The 17,757-nt window shown below is 28.9% G+C and overlaps 1 protein-coding gene across 1 annotated transcript; it reads right to left on the bottom strand.

The window, feature by feature from the left end:
- Positions 1–66: 66 nt before the first annotated feature.
- On the bottom strand, positions 67–11,493 carry LOC135138270 (protein flightless-1). Its single transcript, XM_064068214.1, has 15 exons — positions 11,381–11,493; positions 10,984–11,333; positions 10,556–10,932; positions 10,039–10,503; positions 9,892–9,986; positions 9,772–9,842; positions 9,476–9,722; positions 8,913–9,413; positions 8,689–8,861; positions 1,708–1,834; positions 1,373–1,649; positions 905–1,319; positions 546–855; positions 373–486; positions 67–318 (listed from the first exon to the last, which is right to left on the bottom strand). The coding sequence occupies exons 1-15, from the start codon at positions 11,441–11,443 to the stop codon at positions 184–186; spliced, it is 3,720 nt and encodes a 1,239-aa protein (XP_063924284.1). The 5' UTR covers positions 11,444–11,493; the 3' UTR covers positions 67–183.
- Between the last annotated feature and the right edge of the window lie 6,264 nt (positions 11,494–17,757).

Raw genomic sequence — 17,757 nt, 5'->3', positions numbered from 1 at the left:
CGTCAGCGGGAACAGCAACTGCAACGGGAACTTCAACGTCAACAGCAAGTTTATAAAACCCACTCAAACTTTTAAATTTTATTTATTGTATATTAGTGTGTTCAATAAATTAGTATGTATATTGCAGTGATTTATAGTTGAGCTCTCTCTAAATTAATACTATGCGTAGATTTATTTGGCACTTTATTCTGGTGGCTTCTTGTGTGCCCCCCAGCCATGGAAACACTTGTAAAATCTCCTTGACTCTTTATTTTTCAGTGTCAAAAAGAGTTTTCTAGGTCGGTCAGGCTGTTTCACTCTCATGTGTTGAATATAAACCTGTAATAATAACATATTAAACTCTATTAAGTCATATAGACAAATAAAAAGTACCTGTGCTGATTTATAAGCAAGTTTGATTTCAACTTCACTACATTTAGCTCCAAGCCACAAAAACACCTGCTCTCCATTATCAAGAATCATAATATCATCGTCAGCTAAGTCATCCTATTTAACAAATATGTAATAAAATAAACCTTAGAAAATTCGAAGTGTGAGTTAAATACCTGACAAAAATCGGAACACTTTTCTGAAACGACAAAATACCCTTTTTCGTTCGAACACCTAAACAATCTCGTGTACTCCATAAAAGTGGCATCTGTATCATACGGTTTCTTTCCACCAAGCCCCACCCAGAAGAAATTATCCGGTTCTTCTCCTTCCGCCAACACCTGGAGACTCACCCACGGACTGTTAAACATATCTTCCGCTATCTCCTGGATCAACCTAGCTTCATCCGCGTCCGCTTTGGACCCAATCCACACATACACAATCCCCGCTTCATCCTCTTGTTCGAAAGGCACATTAAGAATATAGCTGAAACCCGTCAACATTAACATTAACACAACCCCCAAGACGCCATTACCAGAACGCCGAATTAAGCGAACCCGCGTCAGGCTTTATCTGCACTAATCTAGTATACAAAGCGCTTCCGTTGGACCGCAAGTGATAGAACTCTACCGCGTTTTTCTCTCTCTGCTTACGTTTACCTTGATGGATTATGAACTTTCGTTTAAAGTGCGCCATGAACTTCATGTTTTCTTGTTGCTGGTAAGTTCTGACGACTTCGAGTTTGTCGTTGAACAAAAGTTTGAACTTTTTGTGAAGAGTGAAGGTAAACGTGAGCCAGCCCATGTTCGAGGCTTCGCGGCCTTGCCAGAAGTAAACGACGCAGTGGAAATCGTCGCCTTCGGTGGAGGGCTCGCCGCCGTCGCTGTCGTCGTCGATGGGCGCCCAATAGCGACACAGGAAGACGTAGCAGTCCATGGAGTAGAAATGACCTGGAAGACAATCACTGAGAATAAATAGTGTGACAAATGTGTAAATCCAGTACCGATTTCTTCTTCCGGTAGACGAACAAATTTCTTTCCTTCAAGGACCAGAGGTTCCATGACTTCCAAGTCTTCGTTCCATTCTTCCATCAACTGTTGGGCTTCTGTAAGAGGCATGGCGGGTTGACGCGGCGTAAATAAAGCCGTCAAATCGTGTTTAGTTTCTTGTTGTTTGGCCCATTTATTCAAGTCCGCTCCTGTTTTTTGGACGGATTCGGCAGTGCGGGTAAAATCAACAGCGATGACTTCATCCCATCCCACGAATTTACATTTAAACACCTAATCGGTTTTTGTTATTTTCATTATTATTATTACTATTTTTTTTAAATGTGGGTACCTGGGGTTCAGTGCCTTCTCTCACGCGTGTTACCATTGCATAATCAGGTCTGTCGATCATGTTAAATAGTTCTTCACACAGTTTTACAGCGGCGGCATTCACAAGGCGCGTTGACTTCTTCCCGATCCTAAATTAAGCGATTAAGTTACTGATTGTGGTAACAGAAATTCAGAAAGATATAATGTGATTGTCTAGATCTCATTTTGCCGCCTTTCAGAGATGCAATAGCATACTATATTTTCGGTTTTACAGTTTTTCGAGTTTTCAATTGTTTGGTTTCTGAATGTATGAATGTTACAATTTTTCATTTATGTAATTTTTCGATTCTTAATTTCTCAATTTTTTCGATTTTCAATGTCCCAATTTCATCATTTTTCGTTTCTACAATTTTTGTTTTGAAACATGTCGATTTTATAATTTCTAGATAAATTATCTGAATTTTTTGATTTTTCAATTTTTGATTTTAATTTATCGATTTTTAGATTTTTATTTTGAATTTTTTTTAGTTTAGCTACAACACTTTTTAATTTGCATTTTTTTCGAGTTTTCAATTTTAAAATTTCTATTGTTTGATTTTCAAACTTATTTTTCGATTTTTAATTTTTCAGTTCCTAGATTTTCAATTTTTACTTAATTTTTCGACTTGTCAGTTCCCTCGATCTTCAAGTTTTCGACTTTTCTATTTTTCATTTTTTAATTTTTCATATTTTTATATTTCATTTCTAGATTTTTCGAGTTTACAACAGTTTTCCGATTTTCGAATTTTTTTCATCTCTTCGGTTTGCAATTTTTCGTTTCTTGATTTTGGTGGGCAATTTGTTCATTTATATTCAATTTTTAAATTTTTGTTACCACAATTTCTGGATTTTTCAATTTACCCTTTATTAAATTTATTGATTTGAAATTTTTCAATTTTTTGATTTTCTACTATTTAGATTCTTCACTTTTTCGATTTGTAATTTTTGGATTTTACTATTTTCCAGTGTTTCGATTCTACAGTGTTTCGTTTTTTCAATTTTTCAGATTTTGATAAGTTAATTTTTCGATTCCATTTTGTAATTTTTCGAGTTTTCAATTTGAGATTTTTAAATTTTAGAACTGTTTCTGACTTTTTCGACTTTTCAGTTTCACAACTTTTCGTTTTTTCGATTTTTCTCTTATAATTTTCCATTTTTTCGATTTTTTAATTTCTACACATTTTACTTTTTGGATTTTCAACTTTTACGATTTTTTGATTTTGTTTCATTTTCAATTTTTTTTTTCAATTTTTGACGTTTCAGTTTTTCGATTTTGTAATTTTTGGACTTTCTAATTTTTTTCGGTTTGAACTTTTTCACTTGTATTCAATTTTTCGATTTTCCAATGTTTAGATTCTTTACTTTTTCGATTTTTCATTTCATAAACTTTTTTATTTGATTTTTTCAATTTTCTAATTTCTTCTTTTTTCAATTTTCCAGCGTTTCGATTTTCCAATGTTTAGAGTCTTTACTTTTTCGATTTTTCATTTCATAAACTTTTTTATTTGATTTTTTCAATGTTCTAATTTCTTCTTTTTTCAATTTTCCAGCGTTTCGATTTTACAATGTTTCGTTTTTTCAGTTTTTCAGTTTCAGATAAGTCAAATTCTCTATTCCATTTTGTAATTTTCGATTTTTTTCACAACTTTTCGTTTTTTCGATTTTTCTGTTTTACAATATTGCATTTTTTCGATTTTTTAATTTCTGCACATTTTAGTTTTTGGATTTTTCAATTTCTGCGATTTCTCGATTTTTAATTTTTCAATTTTCCAATGTTGTTTCGTTTTTTTCAATTTTGATATTTTGATTTCTTGATTTTTCGATTTTTATTTTGAAAATTTTAGATTTTTCAACGTTGGAATTTTTTGATTTTACAATATTTCATTTCCACATTTTTTTTAATTTTTCGATTTTTCAGTTTTTGTGTTTTTCGAATTGTATTTTGAAATGTTTCAAGTTTTCGACTTTTCCTTCCTTCACTTTTTCGGTTTGCAATTTTTGTATTTTTCAGTTTTTCAGTTGTTGAGTTTTTCGATTTTTATTTTTTGATAATTAGATTTGCAATGTTTCAATTTTTGGGATTTCAGTTTCTCGATTTTTAACTTTTCAATTTTTCCATGTTTCATTGTTCCAATTTTTCGATTTTCCAGTGCATCGATTTTTCAACTTTTGAATTCCCCCATTTTAATTTTATAATTTTTACAGACAACCTTAATTTTTCGATTGTTTTCCACTTTTCCATTTTTCGATTTTTAATTTTTTTCATTTTTCAATTTTTTGATTTTTCGAGTTGGAACAGTCTTTCGATTTTGCAATTTTTGGATTTTCTAATTTTTCGTTTTTTCGGTTTTTAGGTTACAATTTTTCGTTTATTCAGTTTTTCGGTTTGCAATTTTTAATTATCTTCAATTTTCTAATTTTGGGGTTTTTAATTTTTCAGTTCCTAGATTCTCAATTTTTCAATTTTTAATTTTTCAGTTCCTAGATTCTCAATTTTTCAATTTTTAATTTTTCAGTTCCTAACTGTTCAATTTTTCAATTTTTTTATTATCAAGATTTTTGATTTGACAGATACCTGAATTTTTCGAATTCCCATTTTCTCCATCAAGTTCTCGGTTTTTCAACTTTTGAATTTATCCATTTTAATTTTGAAAATTTTTAATTTCATAATTTTTGGAGGTAACCTTAATTTTTTGATTTTTCAGTTTCTCAATCTTCAAGTTTTGGACTTTTCTATTTTTCAATATTTAATTTTTTATTTTTTTCATTTTTCAATATGTATTTAGATTTCCCAATTTTTCGTTTTTTCAATTTTTGATATTTCAATTTCTTGATTTTTCGAATTTACAACAGTTTTTGGATTCTGCCATTTTTAGAGTTTCTAATTTTTCGTTTTTTCTTTTTTGGTTTACAATTTTTCGTTTCTTCAGTTTTTTGGTTTGCAATTTTTCATTTATATTCAATTTTTTAATTTTTCGATTTTACAATTTTTCAATGTCCAAATTTTGAATTTTTTGATTTTTAATTTTTCAGTTCTTAGATTCACATTTTTTCAATTTTTAACTTTTCAGTTTCCAGTTTTTCAATTCCTAGCTTTTAAAATTTTCAATTTTTTCGATTTTTGATACCACAATTTCTTTTTGGATTTTACTATTTTTCGAAGTCCAAAATTTGAATTTTTCAATTTTCCAATTTCTTTTTTTTTCAATTTTCCAGTGTTTCGATTTTACAATGTTTCGTTTTTACAATTTTTCAGTTTTTGACAAGTCTATTTCTTGATTACATTTTGGAGTTTCTCGAGTTTTCATTTTGAAACTTTTAAATTTTGGATTTTTTAGATTTTTTAGTTTCTACACATTTTAATTTTTAGACTTTTCAAATTTGGCGATTTCTCAGCTTTAATTTTTTCAATTTTCTAATGTTTCGATTCCACAATTTTTCGTTTTTTTAAATTTTGACATTTTGATTTCTTGATTTTTCGATTTTTATTTTGAAAATTTGAGATTTTTCATCATTGGAATTTTTTGCTTTTATAGTATTTCATTTCTACTTTTTTTTTAATTTTTCGATTTTTCAGTTTTTGTGTTTTTCGATTTTTATTTTGAAATGTTTCAAGTTTTCGACTTTTCCTTCCTTCACTTTTTCGGTTTGCAATTTTTGGATTTTTCAGTTTTTCATTTGTTGAGTTTTTCGATTTTTAACTTTTCAATTTTTCCATGTTTCATTGTTTCAATTTTACGATTTTCCACTGTATCGATTTTTCAACTTTTGAATTTCTCCATTTTAATTTTATAATTTTTAGAGACAACCTTAATTTTTCGATTGTTTTCCACTTTTCTATTTTTCGATTTTTATTTTTTTTCATTTTTCAACTTTTTGATTTTTCGATTTAGCAATTGTTGGATTTTCTAATTTTTAGTTTTTTCCGTTTTTAGGTTACAATGTTTCGTTTCTTCAGTTTTTCGGTTTGCAATTTTTATTTATCTTCAATTTTTTAATTTTGCGGTTTTTAATTTTTCAGTTCCTAGATTCTCAATTTTTCAATTTTTAATTTTTCAGTTCCTAGCTTTTCAATTTTTCAATTTTTTTTATTTTCAAAATTTTTGATTTGGCAGATACCTGAATTTTTCGATTTTCTATTTTCTCCATCAAGTTTTCAATTTTTCAACTTTTGAATTTATCCATTTTAATTTTGAAAATTTTTAATTCTTTGATTTTTCAGTTTCTCGATCTTCAAGTTTTCGACTTTTTTATTTTTCGATTTTTAATTTTTAATTTTTTTCATTTTTCAATATTTCGCTTTCACAATTTTTCGTTTTTTCAATTTTCGATGTTTTAGTTTCTTGATTTTTCGAATTTACAACAGCTTTTATTTGCAATTTGTCGATTTTACAATTTTTCGATGTCCAAATTTTGAATTCATTAATTTTTTGATTTTTAATTTTTCAGTTCCTAGATTCACATTTTTTCAATTTTTAATTTTTCAGTTCCTAGTTTTACAATTTTTCAGGTCCTAGCCTCTAAAATTTTCAATTTTTTCGGTTTTGCAATGTTTCGATTAGACAATTCTTCGTTTTTTCAATTTTTATTTTCAAAATTTTCGATTTCACAATTTCTGGATACCTGAATTTTTCGATTTTTCATTTTCTCCATCAACTTTTCGATTTTTCAACTTTTGAATTTTTGCATTTTAATTTTCAAAATTTTTAATTCCATAATTTTTAGAGGTAACCTTCATTTCGATTTTCAGTTTTTCAATTCTTCGATTTCGCAATTTTTCGTTTTTTCAATTTTTGATATTTCAGTTTCTTGATTTTTCGTTTTTTCCTTTTTTGGTTTAGAATTATTCATTTCTTCACTTTTCTAGGTTTGCAATTTTTCATTTATATTCAATTTTTTAATTTTTCGATTTTTAATTTTTCAGTTCCTAGCTTTCCAATTTTTCTATTTTTCATTTTCTCAAACAAGTTTTCGATTTTTCAAAATTTGAATTTCTCCACTTGAATTTTGAAAATTTTTAATTGTATAATATTTAGAGATAAACTTATTTTTTCGATTTTTCAGTTTCTCGATCTTCAATTTTTCGATTTTTAATTTTTAAATTTTCTAATGTTTCGTACCACAATTTTGTCGTTTTTTTCAATTTTTGATATTCTAATTTCTTGACTTTTCGCTTTTCGTGGTTTTCGTTTTTTATTTTGAAATTTTACATTTTTAATCTTTTGTACTTTTTGATTTTTCAATTTTTGCAATTTTTGGAGTTTTTAATTTTTCGTTTTTTTCATCTCTTCGGTTTGCAATTTTTCGTTTTTTGATTTTTTCGGTCTGCAATTTTTAATTTATATCCAATTTTTTGATTTTCCAATGTTTCGATTCTTCAATTTTCGAATTGGAATTTCTCAATTTTACTATTTTTCGATTTTTCATTAATTAAATTTTTTGATTTGAATTTTTCAATTTTACAATTTCTTCTTTTTTCAATTTTCCAGTGTTTCTATTTTACAACGTTTGGTTTTCCAATTTTTCAGTTTTTGATAAGTTAATTTTTCGATTCCATTTTGTAATTTTTCGAGTTGTTAATTTGAAATTTTTAAATTTTAGATTTTTCAATTTTACAACTTTTTGTTTCTGACTTTTTCGACTTTTCAGTTTCACGACTTTTCGTTTTTTTGATTTTTCTTTTTTACAATTTTCCATTTTTTCGATTTTTTAATTTCTACACATTTTGCTTTTTGGATTTTCAACTTTCTTCAATTTTTGATATTTTAATTTTTCAATTTTTCGATTTTTATTTTAAAAATGTTAGATTTTTCAACTTGAATTTTTTAGTTTTACAATGTTTCATTTCCAGAATTTTTTTTTCAATTGGTGATATTTCAATTTCTGGATTTTTCGAGTTTACAACAGTTTTTCGATTTTGCAATTTTTGGATTTTTCAGTTTTTGATTTTAATTTTTCACTATTTAGACTTTTAATTTTTCAATTTTACGATATTGCAATTTTTCCATTTTTCAATTTTTGGGATTTCAGTTTCTCGATTTTTAACTTTTTAATTTTTCCATGTTTCAATAGTACAATTCGTCGATTTTCCAGTTTTTGCAATTTTTAGAATTTTCAATTTATAGTTTTTGACTTTCCAATTTTACAATTTTTCAAAACTCCAAAATCGATAAAATGAGAAATCAAAAATTGATAATTCGTAAAATTTTTCATTTTTTAAATTTCCACTGTTTTAAGCATACAATTTTACGATTTTTCAAGTATGTATTGACTTTTTTAATTTTTTAATTTTTCGATTTTGGTGGTTTTAAATTTTTATTTTGAAAATTTTAGATTTCTCAACTTTGGAATTTTTTAATTTTACGTTTCACTTCCACAGTTTTTTTTCAATTTCTTAATTTTTCAATTTTTGTGTTTTTAGATTTTTATCTTAAGATGTCTCTTTACTTTTTCGATTTGCAATTTTTGGATTTCTCAGATTTTCGATTTTTAATTTTTCAATTTTACGATATTGCAACGTTTTGTTTTTTCAATTTCTGTTATTTCAATTTTTTCATGTTTCAATGATACAATTCTTCGATTTTCCAATTTTTCAAATTTCCACTGTTTCGATTTCACAATTTTTCCTATTTTTACTTTTCAATTTATAGATTTTTAATTTTTCAATTTCTCCATGTTTTACTTATACAATTGTTTTTCAATTTTAAATTTAATTTTTCGATTTTTCAAGTTTCGACTTTTTCAATTTCTGATTTTCCAATTTATCGCGTTTTTGATTTTATAATTTTGCAAAATTTCAGTTCGAAGAAATTTTGGAAATTTGATATAGATAAAAATCGATAAAATGAGAAATTACAAACGAAAAATTTCAAAATTGTAAAACCAAAAAGTCGTAAAATGAAAAAAACAAAAAATCGAAACATTAATAAAATTTAAATTTTTTCACAACAACAAAATAACATACCAAACAAACACGTCCAAATAGCAGTCCAGAATATAGACATTTTTACTATTCAACAAACTATTTGTGAGTTTCCCATGCGGTACTTCAATCTGTGGCAACTCCAAATAACCCATACCCAGCTGAATCTGATACAACCTAGGTGCCACAGGAACAAAATCAGGATCAACATGTTCCTACAAAAAAAAAAAATTAGTAAAATTTCAAACAACCGTCACCACCTCCACCTGCAACGGCTCTTCCGGTGGCACCCCCTCAAGCTCACCCAACGCCACCCAAAACTCCCGACTTTCATTACCCATAGCTTCAGTAATCAACTCAGCTTTATTTTTCCTTTCATTTTTATTGATTTTCTCACACAAAAGTCGCGATTTCGACTTAAGAGTATTCTTGGCTTTTTTACCATTCCACGTAAAGAGTTTCATTCCAGTGTCAAGAATAAAAACGAACCGGGGGTCCAGAGACTCGGCACAAACAGCCACAGGCTCCAAATGAATTGAAGGACCAGCAGTGTGACTTCGGTAAAACCTGGTTTCAAAAACGTTGTCTTCAACAGTGAAAAATCCGCTGCAGGTGCGACCGCCCTCAATGTACGTTATTTGGGTGTCAAAAAGATTTAGAAACTCTTCAGACTCGTCGCCTTGTTCTTCTCTGATTGTTCTACATTGAGCCCCTAAATAGTTGCGCAAATTGACAGCGTGAATGGCTGAACAAGCACGCTTATCAAGCTAAAACAGAAAAAAAAACAAATAATTAAAGTACTCATTAATTCGTTTTATGTCGATCTTACTGGAGCTTTTTCACCAATCCAAAAATAGATTTCCCAATTAAGCAATTCATTATTATCTTGTGTCGTTTTTAAAACAATGTAACAATCCGCTTCATAGAATTTCCCATAAGCTACTTCATCAATCCTGTTTGGCAAGAAATTTTCAATTTCCCAAATCGTCAGGCCTGGGACTTGACCTGCATCCTCTTCAAAAAATTCCGAGTAATCCAGAGGCGGCTTTTCCAGAGTTTCATCCCAACGCTTAGGTCTGTAAATTCAATTATTAAAAAAAAAACACAAAATACACAAAAACGCACTTTAGTGATTCAGCTTTTGTGTCATCAGTCTGCATGCTCAAATTTTTTTCTTTTGCTATGTCTTTCATACCCTAGAAAAATTAAAATTAAGAAAACTCAATAAAATCGAGAAATTCTTACTTTGAGGATTTTCGCCTGATCTTGATCTGCCTCTTCATGGTCTCTGCGGCCCCTTCTCAGCCGCATTTTTCGCGCAATTGGGTCTTTACTAGGGTCTAGAAAAATCAATTTAAACCCAATCTTACTTAAGTCAAATGCAAAAATTACTTTGTGCTGGGGTTGGCACCGGGACGTTTGCCCCCGCCAGTCGCAACTGATTTTGCAGCGAAAAATCGATATTGTAAAATTCCAGTCCGGCTCCTCTCGTCATTTCAACGGGTTTGGGGGGCATTATCAAATCGGGATTATTTCGTAAATCAACAGCGACTAAATCGTTAATTAAATGTATTGTATCAGGAAGAGTTATTAGCCGGTTTGAGCTTAAATTGAGCTTTTTTAGCGAGCCGCATCTGCACAAACCCTCAGGAATCATCTCCAGTTGGTTATTAGCAGCTGAAAATATTTCCAAACTTCCAAGTTTACCAATACCTGAAGGAATCCCTTCAAAATCTAACTGGTTGTCATTGATGTAAAAACGTCTCAAGGTGGAAATTTTGCACAAAGCCGGCGGAAGGCTGGTTAATTTGTTGTGGGATAAGTTCAAAGTTTCAAGTTTTTGCCACAACTCCATTGCTACAATAACACAATTATCATGATTTAATTTTTATAAAACGAAAACGAGTACCAGTAGAGAGTTCCGTGATTTCGTTTTCACTTATATTAAGTCGTTTCAAGTTTGCTAGAGAATACAAAGCTTCTGGTATTTTCGGTAGAGCGTTTTGTGCCAGGTCAACATCTGTTAAAAGAACCAGATTTTCCAAATTCGTCGGAAAATTACTAAGGTTGCGCTGCGTATTTCTCATTTGTAACGTCTCTAAATTAAGCAATGAGGGTAGTTGTCTTAACTGAAAATGGCCCAAGGGGTTGTTATTTAAAATCAAAGTTTGCAAATTGGCCAATCGTCTCGTTTGAGGGGGCAGTGTCTCTAAATTATTGTCGCTCAAATCCAAAAATAATAAATCAGTCAAGTTTATAAACAAAGTATTAGGAATTGAGTCAATACTGCAATCAAACAATAAAAAAAAAAATAACCAAATTTGTGTGACTACTCACTGATTGTGACTCAAATTCAACACCAGAAGCGACTTCGCCCTATCTAACCCATCAGGCACCTCCTTCAAGTTATTGTGACTCAAATCCAGCGTACTTAACTCCTCCAAATGAAACAATTCAGCTGGGATCCCCGAACTTTTCACTTTATTGTGGCGCAAATTCAGCGTGCGTAGACAGTTGAGTTCGGTCAATTCCCCATACAACTTCTCAAGGTGGTTTCTCGTCAGCGACAAATGCTCCAGTTTGAGCAAGTTGCCCATTTCTTTCGGGATTTCCACCAAATTGGTTCGATCTAATTTCAGCCATTGCACTCCAGTCATGGAACTGACAGCATCCGGAAATTTATCACCCTGGAAATATGGCTTTAAATTTGTAACGAACGCTGGGGTAAGCTTACGCTGAAATCATTTCGGGTGAAGTCTACGCCCCGAACGAAGGGCAGGACCCCCGTATTTGCCATGATAGTAACAACTTGAGGTTATGGCACAATATTGCCGTTACTGTCACCTGTCATTTGGCTGCTTTGCGGGTAAGGCGCGGTTTGCGTACACGCACGTAGCGTAAACACTTGCTGTTCCCGCTGACGTTGCTTTTACAGCTGAAAATTGTCATTTATAAATTCCGGTTGCCGTATTTGAAGAGCTTGTAGAAGAAAAGTGGAGGATTTAAGTCGATTACTACAAAAAATTAGAATGTAATGATTTTTTTTTTATTCATGGTGACTCAAGAAGACGGAGCTTAACTGGAAAATCCTTATTTCTCTACGAGAAATTAAAAACATACTTTTACAATTCGCCTTTTTTTTTCCTTAATATACTTATTAGTATTCTTTGAACAACACGATACTCAAAAACATGTTTCTAATTTCTTGTAAAGAAATAAGTATTTTGCAGTTAAGCTCCGCCCCCTTTGTTCACGGTGAATAAAAAAAAAGTCATCACAATTGAGATAGGGCGGGTGGGCGGGCTTATATTTTGTCTTTTTGTTTTAATATGTCTAAATTTCTTTTCAGAACATGAAACTTAAAATATGTTTAAAATGGAAAATTTGTATAAACCATTTAAACCATCTTCTATGTTTCTTGTTGTAAAACGATGGCTATGTATATTAAGGGAAAAAAGGCAAAATATAAGCCTCGCTCACCCGCCCTATCTCAATTCTGATGATTTTTTTTTTATTCTTCGTAAACCGAGGGGCGGAGCTTAATTGTAAAATGCTTATTTTTCTACGAGAAATAAAAAACATGTTTTTGGGTGTCGTGTTGTTGAAAAAATGGAAGAAGTATATTAAGAAAAAAACAAGCCAAAAATTAAGCCCCACCCACATCCGTCCCAAACACAATTGTGATTTTTCATTTTCAATTTCTATATTTTCAATTTTTCAGTTCCTAGATTTTCAACTTTTTACACAATTCTTCGTTTTTTCAATTTTTACTTTGAAAATTTGTTGCAATTTCAGTTATATTCGATTTTTTATAATCTGATTTTTGTTTATTTTACAATTTTTCGATGTCCAACTTTTGATTTTTTTAATATTTCAGTTCCTAGCTTTCCAAGTTTTTCGATTTTGCAACGTTTCGATTACACAATTCTTCGTTTTTTCAATTTCTTATTTTCTCGATTAAGTTTTTGATTTTTCAACTTTCGAATTTATCCATTTGAATTTTGAAAATTTTTAACTTTATAATTTTTAGAGATAAGCTTTATTTTTTCAGTTTCTCGATCTTCAAGTTTTCGACATTTCTATTTTTCCATTTTGCTATTTTTGGAGTTTTTAATTTTTCTGTTTCTCTTTTTTTCGTTTACAATTTTTCGTTTCTTCAGTTTTTCGGTTTGCAATTTTTCATTTATTTTCAGTTTTTTAATTTGCAATTTGCCGATTTAACAATTTGTCCATGCCCATTTTGAATTTTTTAATTTTTCGATTTTTAATTTTTCTGTTTCTAGTTTTCCAATTTTTCAGTTCCTAGCTTTTCAAATTTTCTATTTTTCATTTTCTCAAACAAGTTTTCGATTTTTCAACTTTTGAATTTTTCCACTTGAATTTTGAAAATTTTTAATTGTATAATTTTTAGAGATAAGCTTGTTTTTTCGATTTTCCAGTTTCTCGATCTTCAATTTTTCGACTTTTCTATTTTTCGATTTTTAACTTTTCAATTTTCTAATGTTTCGTACCACAATTTTTCGTTTTTTTTCAATTTTTGATATACTAATTTCTTGGTTTTGCGCTTTTCGTGTGGTTTTCGTTTGAAAATTTTACATTTTTCAACTTTTGTACTTTTTGATTTTTCAATTTTTGCAATTTTTGGAGTTTCTAAATTTTCGTTTTTTCATCTCTTCGGTTTGCAATTTTTCGTTTTTTGATTTTTTCGGTTTGCAATTTTTCATTTATATTCAATTTTTGATTTTCCAATGTTTCGATTCTTCACTTTTCGAATTGCAATTTTTCAATTTTACTATTTTTCGATGTCCAAATTTAGAATTTTTTAATTTTTCTATTTTTCATTTATCCAATTTTTTGAATTGAATTTTTCAATTTTCTAATTTCTTCTTTTTTCAATTTTCCAGTGTTCGATTTTACTGCTTCGTTTTTTCAATTTTTCAGTTTTTGCTAAGTCAATTTCTTGATTCCATTTTGTAATTTCTCGAGTTTTCAGTTTGAAATTTTTAAATTTAGCATTTTGTCAATTTTTTAATTTCTACACATTTTCACTTTTGGACTTTTCAACTTTTGTGATTTCTCAATTTTAAATTAAATTTTTCAATTTTCTAATGTTTCGAATTCACAATTTTTCGTTTTGATCAATTTTTGATATTTTAATTTTTTTCTTTTAAATTTTCTAATATACAATGTTTTATTTCCACATTTTTTTAACTTTTTTTTCAATTTTTGATATATCAAATTTTCAATCATTATGCTTTTCGATTTTTATTTTGAAATGTTTCAAGTTCTCGATTTTTCGTTTCTTCACTTTTTCGGTTTGCAATTCTTGGATTTTTCAGTTTTTCATTTGTTCAGTTTTTCGAATTTTGTTTTTAAATATCTAGATTTTTAATTTTTCAATTTTACGATATTGCGACGTTTTGTTTTTCCAAGTTTTGTTTTTTCAATTTCTCGATTTGCAATTTTTGGATTTTTGTTTTTTTTTATTTATTATATTAATATGTGTAGATTTCTTTGCACAACATGAAACTCAAAACATGTTTAAAAAGGAAAATTTGTATAAGCAAATATTGATTTTGCAATTAGGCTCCTCCCCATAATTGCAAAATCCATATTTCCTCGCAATTTTTATTTTAACCATGTTCTAAATTTCTTGTTGTGAAAAGATGACTATGTATATTAAGAAAAAAACCAAAATATAAGTAACGCCCACCCGCCCTATCGCAATTCTAATGATTTTTTTTATTTGTCATAAGCTTAGGGGCGGAGCTTAATTGTAAAATCCTTATTTTTCTACGAGAAATAGAAAACATGCTTTTGAGTGTCGTGTTGTTGAAAGAATACTATGTATATTTAAAAAAAAAACAAGCCAAAAATTAAGCCCCACCCATATCCATTTCAAGCACAATCGTGATTCTTCAATTTCTACATTTTCAATTTTTCAGTTCCTAGATTTTCAACTTTTTACATAATTCTTCGTTTTTTCATTTTATAGTTCTTAGAGGTAACCTTAAATTTTCGACTTGTCAGTTTCACGATTTTCACAAGTTTTCGACTTTTCTGTTTTTAGTTTTTTAATTTTAATTTTTTTTTTGTTTTCCAATATTTCGAATTAACATTTTTTCTTCTTTCAATTTTTGATATTTCAGTTTCTCGATTTTTCGAGTTTACAACAGTTTTTCGATTTTGCAATTTTTGGAGTTTCTAATTTTCAGTTTTTTCAGCTTTTCGGTTTGCAATTTTTCATTTTATATTAATTTTTTCGATTATTGATACCACACTTTCTTGATTTTTCAATTTTCCATTTGTTCAATTTATTTTACTGATTTTCAATTTTTCAATTTTTTGATTTTCCAATGTTAAATTCTTCACTTTTTCGATTATTTTCGTAAATTATCCAGTCTGGTCAGGTGCATGAAATTAAAAATTAATTTTATAACAAATAGTATAATAAAAAAATATGAATAACTATTTTTTTTTTACTTTTTTCCCACATTCTAGATTCTATTAGTTTCCACTCGCATTAGACAAAAGAATATAATTAGCCCCGCCCACCCACCCTGTCTCCTTTTCAGAGATTGACTTTATCCGATGCGAATGAAATTAATGGTCTTATACTGAAGACAAATGCAATTAGTCGTTAGAGTAAGAAGAGGGTGGGTGGGCGGGGCTAGTATTTGCTAAGATGAGACTGATTTTGGCAAATGAGATATCCTCTAAGCAAGTAGAGGGTGGGAGGGCGGGGCTAGTATTTGATAATATAAGACAGATTTTGGCACTTTTGACATTTTCAAGCATTTTTCGATTATTTTCGAAAATTATTCAGAGTCTGGTCAGGTGAATGAAATAAGAAATAAATTTTATAGCAAATAGTATAATAAAAAAAATTTTCATTAGCTATTTTTTTTATTTTTTCACATCCCAGAGTCAATTAGTTTCCACTCCCACTCGACAGAAGAACATAATTAGCCCCACCCACCCACCCTGCCTTCTTTTCAGAGATTGATTTTATCTTATCCGATGTGAATGAAATGAATGGTCTCATACTGAACAGAAATAAAATTAATCATTAGAATATGAAGAGGGTGGGTGGGTGGGGCTAGTACTTGATACGACAAGATTGATTTTGGCAAATGAGATATACTCTATGAAAGTAGAAGGTGGGAGAGCGACGCTAGTATTTGATAAGATAAGACAGATTTTGGCACTCTTGACATTTTCAATCATTTTTCGATTATTTCCGAAAATTATCCAGAGTCGGATGCTTGAAATAAAAAATAAATTTTGCAGCAAATAGTATAATAAAAAAAATTATGATTAGCTATTTTTTTAATTTTTTTTCACATCCTAGATTCTATTAGTTTCCACTCCCACTCGACAGAAGAACAAATTTTTTAATTTTCGATTTTTCATTTATTCAATTTTTTGATTTGAATTTTTCAATTTTCCAGTGCTTCATTTTTTCAATTTTTCAGTTTTTGATAAGTCAATTTCTCTATTCCATTTTGTACCTAATTTCGCAAATTTTCAATTTGAAATTTTTAAATTTTGTATTTTTTCGATTTTTTAATTTCTACTCATTTTAATTTTTGGATTTTTCTACTTTTGCGATTTTTCAATTTTAATTTTTCAATTTTCTGACGTTTCGAAATCATAATTTCTCATTTGGGTCAATTTTTGATATTTTAATTTTTAACTTTTGAATTTCCTGATTTTACAGTGTTTCATTTCCACATTTGTTTTCCTTTTTTTTCAATTTTTAATATTTCAACTACTCAAATCATCAATTTTTATGTTTTTCGATTTTTATTTTGAAATGTTTCAAGTTTTCGACTTTTCGTTTCTTCACTTTTTTGGTCTGCAATTCTTGGATTTTTCAGTTTTTCGAATTTTATTTTTAAATATCTAGATTTTTAATTTTTCAATTTTACGAAATTGCAACGTTTCGTTTTTTCAATTTCTCGATTTGTAATTTTTGGATTTTTCGGTTTCTTTTATTCATTATATTAATATGTGTAGACTTCTTTTCACAACATGAAACTTAAAACATGTTTAAAAAGGAAAATTTGTATAAGCAAATATTGATTTTGCAATTAGGCTCCTCCCCATAATTGCAAAATTCCCATTTCCATTTTAACCATGTTCTAAGTTTCTTGTTGTGAAATGATGGCTATTTACATTAAGAAAAAAAAAGGCAAAATAAGCCCCGCCCACCCGCCCTATCGCAATTCTGATGATTTTTTTATTCGTCGTAAGCCGAGGGGCGGAGCTTAATTGTAAAATCCTTATTTTTCTACGAGAAGTAAAAAACATGTTTTTGATTGTCGTGTTGTTGAAAGAATACTATATGTATATTAAGAAAAAAAAACAAGCCAAAAATTAAGCCCCACCCATATCCATCCCAAGCACAATTGTGATTTTTCATTTTCAATTTCTAGATTTTCAATTTTTACTTTGAAAATTTTAAAATTTTTTATTCTTAGAGGTAACCTTAAATTTTCGACTTGTCAGTTTTTCGATTTTTTAATTTTTTATTTTTTTTTTCTTTCCAATATTTCGATTTAACATTTTTTTCTTCTTTTCAATCTTTGATATTTCAATTACTCAATTTTTCGAGTTTCTAATTTTTCGTTTTTTCACCTCTTCGGTTTGCAATTTTTCATTTATATGCAATTTCTTGATTTTTCAATTTTCCCATTATTCAATTTATTTTATTGATTTGCAATTTTTCAATTATTCCATTTTCCAATGTTTAGATTCCCCACTTTTACGATTTGCAATTTCTTGATTTTACTATTTTTCGATAACAAAATTTTGAACTTTTGAATTTTCTGATTTTAGGTTGTTTCATTTCCACATTCTTTTTACTTTTTTTTACAATTTTTTATATTTCAACTTCTCGAATTTTCAATTTTTATGTTTTTCGATTTCTATTTTGAAATGTTTCAAGTTTTCGACTTTTAGTTTCTTCACTTTTTCGGTTTGTAATTCTTGGATTTTTCAGTTTTTCACTGATTTTGCAATTAGGCTCCTCCCCATAACTTACCCCAATCAATGCGTTTACGCGTTACGTGCTTCAGTTGTGTCACTACCTTAACATTGTGGGTGACG

The sequence above is a fragment of the Zophobas morio genome, unplaced genomic scaffold, assembly GCF_036711695.1.
Source record: "Zophobas morio isolate AGI-343-1 ecotype UQ-CSIRO unplaced genomic scaffold, CSIRO_AGI_Zmor_V1 ptg000004l, whole genome shotgun sequence".
Classification (NCBI taxonomy): domain Eukaryota; kingdom Metazoa; phylum Arthropoda; class Insecta; order Coleoptera; family Tenebrionidae; genus Zophobas; species Zophobas morio.
Note: the sequence above shows the minus strand (reverse complement) of the source record. Positions and strands in the feature narration are given on the sequence as shown.

Excerpts from the sequence above, each read along its gene's own strand:
- LOC135138270 (XM_064068214.1), bottom strand. The coding sequence starts at position 11,443 with ATGGCAAATACGGGGGTCCTGCCCTTCGTTCGGGGCGTAGACTTCACC. Across the intron at positions 11,334-11,380 it reads TCACCCGAAATGATTTCAGC|GGTGATAAATTTCCGGATGC; the intron begins GTAAGCTTACCC and ends CCATATTTCCAG. Across the intron at positions 9,987-10,038 it reads GGTGCCAACCCCAGCACAAA|ACCCTAGTAAAGACCCAATT; the intron begins GTAATTTTTGCA and ends TGATTTTTCTAG.